Here is a 10,464-nt window from a genome sequence, read left to right as displayed (position 1 = left end):
GTAGTCATATAGAGTCTGGATTTGGTCCAAAAGTCGAGTTGAGTATTTGAGTACAAAGTGTCCTTGAGTCTGTTTGTCTTGGCTGTTATTGTCCTGTAGCGCCTGCAGTAAAATGACAATAAAAGCCTTCAATTCAATTGAAAAAAGCAGAAAGTGACACGACTCGCTTATCAAATTATTCGCAAAATCGTCTCTCTCTCACTCAACCCGGATAATTTTGTCCTTTCTGCCGGAGGGACGAGAATGGAACCCTGGTCTTTCTGTGTCCATTTGGGCGAGACAACAACATTGATTGATTGGATTAATCCGCCATTTTTTTTTGCGTTCAAAGAGAGTTTTTTTTTACGAGGCTTTTGCTGGGAGTGCGTTCACCCAGAGATGATCCAAATACGGAAAAAAAAAGATGTTTCTGGGAAGACTTTTCTTCTGGAAGGGATTTCGTCTCATGTGTGGGAATTGTGCTCGCACGTCGGCCATTTATCAGCAGGCCGGAGGGGGTCCGACGTTTTTTGGTTTGGCCTGGACTTCAATTCATCCCAAAGGTGTTCCCCAAGAAATCTTTGCCCTCGCTTGGTGTGTTGGGAGCAGTGACGGGAAGTTCCCCGAAGCGTTCCCACCAAAAGGCAGACATTTAAACCTTAGGGTTTATGTGACAAAGTGGCGGCCCGGGGGCTATATCTGGCCCGCCAGATCATTTTGTGTGGCCCGGGAAAGTAAATCATGAGTACTAAAGTATCATGAGTATTAAAATGAAGAGTATAGATGTATATTAAATTTCATGATTTTCCCCCTTTTAAATCAGTAATTGACATTTTTTTAAATCATTTTTTGTCTGTTTTTTTAGTTCAAAAATCAGTTTGTAAAATCTAAAAATATATTTAAAAAAAGCTAAAATAAACCTTGTTTTAGATCTATAAAAAACTGAATATTCAGGTATTTTAATCCAGTTCTTTTAATTAATTTATGAAAAAAAAAATCTAAAAAATATATTAATATATAAAATGGTCCGGCCCACAAAAAATCGAGTTGATGTAAATGCAGCCTGTGAGTCTGACCCCCAAAATTGTCCATTTGAATGTGCATATGGTCAAAAAGATCTGCCAAAATTGTCCATTTGAATGTGCAGGGTTAGGGTCAGCCATTTTTTTAAAGAAGAAAATTGCCAAAATTGTCCATTTGAGTGTGCATATGGTCAAAAAAATCTGCCAAAATTGTCCAAAACGGTTGATTTCATTTTTTTTCTCTTGTTTTTGCTGAGGCCAACGCGCTAACAACTCAGCCTTTTTTATGGTAAAAAAAATCTGCCAAAATTGTCCATTTGAGTGTGCATATGGTCAAAAAAATCTGCCAAAATTGTCCAAAACTGTTGATTTCACCTTTTGATCTTGTTTTTGCTGTAAGTCCGATTCGCTAACCACTCATCCATTTTTTTAAAGAATAAAATTGCTAAAAATGTCTATTTGAATGTGCATATGGTCAAAAAATCTGCCAAAATTGTCCAAAACAGTTGATTTCATTTTTTGTTCGTGTTTTTTGCTGATAGGCCAACACACTAACCACTCATCCATTTTTTTAAAGAATAAAATTGCCAAAATTGTCTATTTGAATGTGCATATGGTCAAAAAAAATCCGCAAAAAAATGATTGATTTCATTTTTTGTTCGTGTTTTTGCTGATAGGCCAACACACTAACCACTCACCCACTATACCATTATAACGTAAAGAAAAATAATTCAAATTTTGGGACATAATAGCAACTGTTTTCCTTCATTGCAGTCAAAATTGCATGTTAGCTTGTCAATTCCAATCCTAACTTGATGACATCATATGGCGCAGATGCCTTCAAGTGCTCATCCCGTCATCTGAAAAAGTCGGCTCTGTAAACTCAGCATGCGCTCGTAATATCATATTTGAAGCCCTTGTAAAAGTGACAAACTCCGTATGTACACAATGTTCAATATCACCGCTCATGAAACAAACATATTTAATAAAGCAGCAACTGCTACCACTATCATTTGCAACCATCAAACTAATTATTCCATAAGTTTGGCTTTTTTGCGGAATAAATGAATGTTTTTTTTTAGCTAGAAACATGCACGCCATTGGACAAGGTGCTAAAATGGCAAGATGCTAAAAGACAGACGTAGTTTTGGTCTTAAAATTGGTATAAAACAGGGCCACATTCCACAAATGCATGACATTATGGATCCGCGTGATATGAAGCATATGCGGAATTTTTTTGTGCTTGCGTCAACTTGCGTTTTAGTTTGAAGATCGACGGCGTTAAAATTATATGAGTAGTGAGTACAGTAGTGACCCGTTTTTTTGTTTGGGATATAATCAATAGTTTTTAATGTTTTATTTCCTATTTTATTATAAGGGATACATAGAGTATAGTTGTGTTTATTTTAGTACTGCTTGTTTTCAATGATATTTTTAAGTGGAGGATTTTTATTCAAGTATTGCATTGGTTAATGAAAGATAATATATATATATATATATATATATATAATATATATATATATATATATATATATATATATATATATATATATATATATATATATATATATATATAGTATATATATATATATATATATATATATATATATATATATATATATATATATATATATATATATATATATATATATATATATATATATATATATATATATATATATATATATATATATATATATATATATATATATATATATATATATATATATATATATATATATATATATATATATATATATATATATATATATATATATATATATATATATATATATATATATATATATATATATATATATATATATATATATATATATATATATATATATATATATATATATATATATATATATATATATATATATATATATATACATACACACATCTATACATATGTGTGTATATACATATCATATAGTTATTTATATATATATATATATTTTTTTTTAATCAATAATTTTAATTTTTTAATCAATTTTTTCTGTGTTTTTAGGGTACAAATAATGTTGTCAAATCTAAAAATATATATAAAAAAAGCTCAAATAAAATAAATAAAGGATCAAATTAAAATGAAGAGTATAGATGTATATTAAATTTCCTGATTTTCTTCCTTTTTAAATCAATAATTGTCATTTTTTAATCATTTTTTTCTGTGTTTTTAGTTCAAAAATCATTTTGTAAAATCTAAAAATATATACAAAAAAATCTAAAATAAACTTTGTTTAAGATCTATAAAAAAACGGAATATCCAGGGCTTTTAATCCAGTTCTTTTAATCCATTTATAAAAAAAAATCTAAATATTATATTTAAAATGGTCCCGCCCACATAAAATCAAGTTGACGTTAAAGCAGCCCGCGAACTGACACCCATTTATGCGCATATAAGCCGTAACCTGGATTCAGACATCATTTTTTTCAGCGACAAATACGGCTTATATGCGAGAAATACGATACCCAGGATAAACAAAACTAGCATTCCCGATTTACACGTTGATTATATCTCTCAACCAATAAGAACGATCAAGCCCGCGGCCTTAATTAGCGCTCTGTCCTTCCCAATAGGATTGAAGGCCTCCATAAATAGGAGATGATAACTCAAGGGGAATAAGGGGGGGTTCCTTTACTTAACCTCCCCCCATGGGTCAAACCAAGACGGGAAGAGGGACGCGAATACCTTCCCGAGGGACTCGAACCTTGCCGAAGGCTCGGAAAACAGTGGCTGGCCGTCCTCCTGCGCGATGGCGGACATACTCTGGAGGAAAAAACTACGTAGCTATTTCGGCGCTACAACAGGAAACGTCTCGGAATTGTGGACCAGAGGAAGGGCGGGGGTCCGCTTCGGACTATTTGCACAAAAAACCATCGGAAATGGAGGAGGATATCTCCATGCCAAATGCAATCAACATCAGAGTCAACATGGCGGTACGCTTCATTAATCATTTTGACAATTTTAGGGAAGGCTGCCATTAAATGTTGGAATTTTACTGTATTTTTTTTAAGTGTTTTTGCATTTTAGTTGATGGTGGATTTTTTATATTTTGCAGGAAATTGGTGATATCTTGAATTGGACATTTGTATCTTGTGGGAGGGAGTTAGCTTCATTAGCCTGTTAGCATTTGTTTCTTGACATTGGTTATTGATGACTTAAGAAATTGATTAGGCACAGAAGTTTTTGATGATGTTCGTAGGAGAGAATCTTGAAATATGGATAGTGGTTGTGGTGAGATAGCCAATGAGAGCCCAGTTGAGTGTAATGAGGTTCTAATTCAAGGGTGTCAGACTCGGGTTGGTTCGAGGGCCGCATTAACGTCAATTTGATTTCATGTCGGCCATATTAGATGTAATATTTTGATTTTTTTTTTATAAATGGATTAAAAGAACTGGATTAAAAGCCCTGGATATTCAGTTTTTTTATAGATCTGAAACAATGTTTATTTTAGCTTTTTTTAAATATATTTTTAGATTTTACAAAATGATTTTTGAACTAAAAACACAGGAAAAATTGATTAAAAATGAAAATTATTGATTTAAAAGGGGGAAATCAGGAAATGGAATATACATTTATACTGTTCATTTTAATTTGATCCTAAAACAGAAAATCGGCACTCATGATTTAATTTCTCGGGCCACACAAAATTATGCGGCGGGCCAGATTTGGCCCCCGGGCCGCCACTTTGACACCACGAGAATATTTTCTAAATAAAATAATGGTTAAGGAAATGCATTGACATTTTGGTTTGATTTCATAACTTGGATCTTTTTCGTATCTTGGGGCACTCATTTGCATATAAAAAATTGTAACTTGAAACATTTGTACTTAGAGGTATTCATAAGTAGAGGTATGACTGTAAAAAAGTAACACATTTATACTCCCTATTAAAACCATGAATATGGAGGTGAAAATTATTAATCAGGGGGCGGCTTATACGCGAAAAATTGTCAAATTCAACGATTTTAAGGTAATTTTAAGGGTGTGGCTTATACATGGTGGCAGCTAATATGCGAAAAAACATGATATTTTATCAATGGAGTCACCATAGTTTGCTTTAGCTGACAACTATAACTTTTAATGAGTACACAATGTTGATGTTTGTTCTTCCACTTCAATTGAATCCAGACACCATTGGCAGATTGACTTTTTTTGCAAGCAAAAACTGGGCGGGGAAAATGAAAATGAAGTGTTTGGAAATCAACCTTCCCATTTTCCACAGAAGTGGAAAAAAGTCAACCCAGAGTTTTCCATTGGCGTTCCATGGGATGTTCGTTAGTGGGTTAAAAAATGGGAAAGAGTGGAGGGTCATAAATCAAACCTTTGGGGGGGGGGTCTCTTGGAGAGATAAGCGCGGGAAAAAAAGTTACATTCCACGTCGTCAGGCAGGATTTTTTTTCTTGCCACGTGTCGGGGGGAGACGTGTTGATGGAACGCGGGTGTTGGCTAACTTTATCTGTTCGCGCATAAACAAAAACAAGGGTTTGGGCGAGCTAGCTTTCTGTAGCGTTCACTTTTAAAGTCAATGATCATTAGCAGATATGAGCTAGCACAGTGGTGGGCAAATTTTTGGGCCCAGGGGAGGGGGGGGGGGCAATTTGACTTTAAAAATGTGACAGATGGGCGGGGTCAGCACAAGATAGGATACATGTAAAAAGGTGCATCCGTTAACAGTAGATATGAAAGATAAACAGAAAAAAGGACTTAAGTATTAACATACTCATCACTTATCATTCAAGTAAAATGTATAAAGTACAAAGTCAAGTCAAAAGGAATGTATTAAGAAATATTAAAATGTATAATGTTTAAAAAAGATAGAAGGGCTGTAAAACACCAAAAACACAAGATATGATACAAATAAAAAAGTGCATCCGTTAACAGTACATATGAAATATAAACAGAAAAAAGGACTCAAGTATTAACATACTCATCACTCATCATTAAAGTAAAAAGTACTAAGCAAAGTAAAACGGAATGTATTAAGAAATATTAAAATGGCATTTAAAAAAAGATAGAGGGGCTGTAAAACATGAAAAACAAATAAGAGTGGACAGAGCTACTGCCACTGGCTTCCGTGGGATGGCGCCATCTTTGGGTAAAAAAACATTTAGACAACGTCCATGGGCCGGATTAAAACGCCTAACGGGCCGGATTTGGCCCACGGGCCGTATGTTGTAATAATATTTTTTTTGAAAAGACTATTTTTCTTTTTATGGGGGAGGGTTTTGTTAATATTAATCTATACTCTTCATTTTACTTTGATCCTAAAACAGAAAGTCGGCACTCATCATTTACTTTCCCGGGCCACACAAAATGATGTGACGGACCACATTTAGCCCGCGGGCCTCCACTTTGACACACTTTTTTTTTTTTTGATAGGGGGACATTAGAGGTTCGCCCATGGCACTAGTTATGCTAGAAACGGCACTGCTCAGCGTTTTGGGGGCGTGAGTCTCCCTCTTCTTTTCTAGTTCCAACAGTTTCAAGATCTCCGTTCTCTAGGTTTGAAGTCTTCCCGGCAAGAAGTAGCAGCAGCTGAACGGTTTCTCTCTCTCTCTCTTTCTCCTCCTCCTCGCCGATCGCGCTCCACAACACACCTTTTAGGGTTCGGTAGGGCAGTCCCCCACCTCACTCCTCCCCCCCACATCCCACCCCCACACCTCCACACACCCACTCCCCCCCCCACCAACCATACCCTCCCTCCAAACCCGGAGCAGCAACAGCACAATCGTCACCAGCAGCGAGCGGCAAGACGATGATGGGGAGTCCCCTTCCCAACGATAGCGTCCTCGGTTCCGCCAACAACAACACCACCTCCTTCTCCTCTGCCTCGGACCCCTTTGCACGCGATGAAGAGGTAGCCCAGATGGAGATCCTGGTTCTTAGTGTCACCTTTGTGGTGGCTGTAGTGGGAAACGTCAGTGTACTACTGGCCATGCACAACACCAAGCGGAAAATGTCTCGAATGCACCTCTTCATTCGACACCTAAGCTTGGCTGACTTGGTAGTGGCGTTCTTCCAGGTTCTACCTCAACTTTGCTGGGACATTACCTACCGGTTCTATGGTCCGGATTTCCTTTGCAGGGTAGTTAAGCACCTCCAAGTGACGGGAATGTTCGCGTCTACTTATATGATGGTGATGATGACCGTGGATCGCTATATCGCCATTTGCCACCCACTTAAAACCCTACAACAACCCACGCGACGTTCCTGTGTCATGATCGCGTCCACATGGACTTGTAGTCTAGTTCTAAGTCTACCCCAGGTTTTTATATTCTCCCTAAGTGAGATCCAGAATGGGACAGGGGTACAAGACTGTTGGGCGCACTTTGTGGAACCCTGGGGGGCACGTGCGTACATCACCTGGATCACGTTAGGGATTTTCCTGGTACCGGTTTTGGTCCTGGTTTTGTGCTATGGGTTTATCTGTCATAGTATCTGGAGGAATATTAAGTATAAGAAGAGGAAGAGTGCCGGTCGTGGAGATGGACTGATTGGTAATAATTCGGTGAGCAGTATTACTACCATCTCCAGGGCGAAGTTGAGGACCGTCAAGATGACATTTGTTATCGTGCTGGCATATGTGGTGTGCTGGGCGCCATTCTTTACCGTGCAGATGTGGTCGGTGTGGGATGATGAGCTGAGGTTCGCTGGTGAGTTCTCGCTTGGGTTGCCAGGGTCTTTTACGCACGGATGGGGTTGGGAATTGGAGAGGGAAGGGAACGAATGGGGTTTTGATAGATTTTGGATGTGGATTTGGGGGATGTGGGTAATGCAAGTGATGGATGTTTATAATGAGTTTTAGTCATTTGGGGGGTGGGGGGGTTGAGACTTTACAATTAGAGAGGATTGTAGAGAAATATTTTTGAGATTTTAAAATTGTAGATAAATATTTTTGAGATTAGAAAATTGTAGAGAAATATTTTTGAGATTTTAAAATTGTAGAGAAATATTTTTGAGATTAGAAAAATTTAGGAGAAATATTTTTGAGATAAGAAAATTTTAGAGAAATATTTTTGAGATTATAAAATTGTAGAGAAATATTTTTGAGATTATACAATTATAGAGAATATTTTTGATACTATAAAGTTCTAGAGTAATATTTTTGAGAGTATGAAATTGTAGAGAAATATTTTTGAGAATATGAAATTATAGGGAATTATAGAGAAATATTTTTGAGATAATACAATTATAAAGATTATGTTTTAAACTATAAAATACTTTTAAGATTATATACAATTATAGAGAATATTTTTGAGACAATAAAATTATAGCAAAATTATTTTGAGCCTCTAAAACTATAGATAAATTATTTTTTGACTATAAAATAATAGAGAAATACTTTTGAGACTATACAACTATAACAACATTTTTTACCCTATACAATTATAAACAAATTATTTTTTAGACTATAAAATTAGAGAGAAATTATTTTGACATTAAAAAATTGTCTGGCCACCGATTCATGGCATCTGGGATAGGCTCCAGCACCCCCATCAACCCATAGTGAGGATAAAATGGTTCAAAAAAATGAATGAATACACACAGTTGTCTTAAATACACTCCAGCACCCCCAATTTTGAGATTAACCAGTACATAATAAGAGCCATCATTAGCTGCCACCTTTCCCTGATCCAACAAAATTGGACAGCAACGTCATTATCAACTCTTCCCTCAGATTCGGAGAACACGGCCGTGACGCTAACGGCGCTACTAGCTAGCCTGAACAGCTGTTGCAACCCGTGGATCTACATGATCTTCAGCGGCCATCTTCTACAGGATTTCCTACACTGTCTGCCCTGCTGCCAAAGAACCACGGCTCAATTCCGCAAGGAGGATTCGGACAGCAGCCTACGCCGGACCACCCTGTTGACCAAGGCGACCAATCGGAGTCCCACTGGGAGCTCGGGCAACTGGAAGGAGTTGGACAATTACCCCAAATCGTCGGCGCCGGCCGAATGAACGAACGCGCAGCTTGGCAACCGTTTTGGGAAGGTACACAAAGCGCCCAGTGGAAATAACCACCAGGGTAAACTATACTCTTTCGGCTTTTGCCTGGGTTTTGTAAAGGAGGGGGAAGAGAAAGCCGCTATTGGCTCGTTTGCCGTTGAGATGTCGACTTGGACGTCGTTCTGTCAAATATGGCCGTCCGGTGGGAAAGGTCAAAAGGTCGATGGTAGGAATGGGTGGCATCCCTTGGAGTGAGTGGGATGGCGTCCGTGATGTCGTGTGTGAACTGATGGAAACCTTGATGGGGTTTGGATCGGGTTCACATGTGACAAGGGAAGGGAATTAGTTTGATTTCGGATATAAATAAGCAATTAGGAGTTTAATTAATCGCTGATTTCATGACGATATCGATTTTTTAGGGGGGATCGGACGTTTGGTCGGCGGACGTTTGGTCGCCGGACGTTTGGTGGGCGGACGTTTGGTGGACGGACGTTTGGTGGCCGGACGTTTGGTGGCCGGACGTTTGGTCGCCGGACGTTTGGTCGTCGGATGTTTGGTCGTCGGATGTTTGGTCGCCGGACGTTTGGTCGTCGGACGTTTGGTCGCCGGACGTTTGGTCGCCGGACGTTTGGTGGCCGGACGTTTGGTGGTCGGACGTTTGGTCGCCGGACGTTTGGTGGCCGGACGTTTGGTGGCCGGGCGTTTGGTCGCCGGACGTTTAGTCGCCGGATGTTTGGTCGCCGGACGTTTGGTCGTCGGATGTTTGGTCGTCAGACGTTTGGTCGCCGGACGTTTGGTCGTCGGACGTTTGGTCGCCGGACGTTTGGTGGCCGGACGTTTGGTCGCCGGACGTTTGGTCGCCGGACGTTTGGTCGCCGGGCATTTAGTCGCCGGACGTTTGGTCGCCGGACGTTTGGTGGCCGGACGTTTGGTCGCCGGACGTTTGGTCGTCGGACGTTTGGTCGCTGTTTTTTTTGGTGACAGTTTACGGTTCAAACCAGCTCTCAAAATTATATTCATAGAGAATATTTAATATCTAAGTACTGTTGAAGAAAATAGATATTTAGATATTAAAAGCTCTCATGAATAGAATTTTAAGAACTGGTTTCAACAGTATTTATATATTAAACTCTCTCTCCTAAATATTAGACTATCTCATGAATATAATTTTGAGATCTGGTTTCAACAGTAAACTATCTGTCACCATTTGACCGGCGACCAATCGTCTGAGCCCCGAATGAACTGGATGATGCCATATTTGGCGTATTTGCAAAGTCAGACAAAATTCAATTTAATTTGATTCAAAAGTTGATTAATGTGATATGTTTCAGGCAAAGCTATAAAGCCACAGCATTTTTTCCCCTGATGTAATTAAAAAAAATAAAAATAAAACTCATTGGCTGCCATTGACTGTGATAGACGTCCATTTCATTGGGCTCAACCTACAGCTGTCAATCGTGTTAATGAATGAACTAATATCCAAACAATTAAAAAATATGCTTT

At 38.1% G+C, this 10,464-nt stretch overlaps 1 protein-coding gene across 1 annotated transcript; it reads left to right on the top strand.

Annotated features, from left to right (window-relative positions):
• The first annotated feature begins 6,713 nt into the window (after positions 1 to 6,713).
• On the top strand, positions 6,714 to 9,481 carry avpr1aa (arginine vasopressin receptor 1Aa). Its single transcript, XM_077711260.1, has 2 exons — positions 6,714 to 7,664; positions 8,690 to 9,481. The coding sequence occupies exons 1-2, from the start codon at positions 6,767 to 6,769 to the stop codon at positions 8,971 to 8,973; spliced, it is 1,182 nt and encodes a 393-aa protein (XP_077567386.1). The 5' UTR covers positions 6,714 to 6,766; the 3' UTR covers positions 8,974 to 9,481.
• Positions 9,482 to 10,464: the final 983 nt, after the last annotated feature.

This window comes from Stigmatopora nigra, unplaced genomic scaffold (genome assembly GCF_051989575.1).
Source record: "Stigmatopora nigra isolate UIUO_SnigA unplaced genomic scaffold, RoL_Snig_1.1 HiC_scaffold_25, whole genome shotgun sequence".
Classification (NCBI taxonomy): domain Eukaryota; kingdom Metazoa; phylum Chordata; class Actinopteri; order Syngnathiformes; family Syngnathidae; genus Stigmatopora; species Stigmatopora nigra.
This window is presented reverse-complemented; position numbering and strand designations above follow the sequence as displayed.

Bases quoted from the DNA above. Each gene is read 5' to 3' on its own strand.
- avpr1aa (XM_077711260.1), top strand. From the start codon at position 6,767: ATGATGGGGAGTCCCCTTCCCAACGATAGCGTCCTCGGTTCCGCCAAC. The intron at 7,665-8,689 runs GTGAGTTCTCGC...CTCTTCCCTCAG, and splicing joins TGATGAGCTGAGGTTCGCTG to ATTCGGAGAACACGGCCGTG.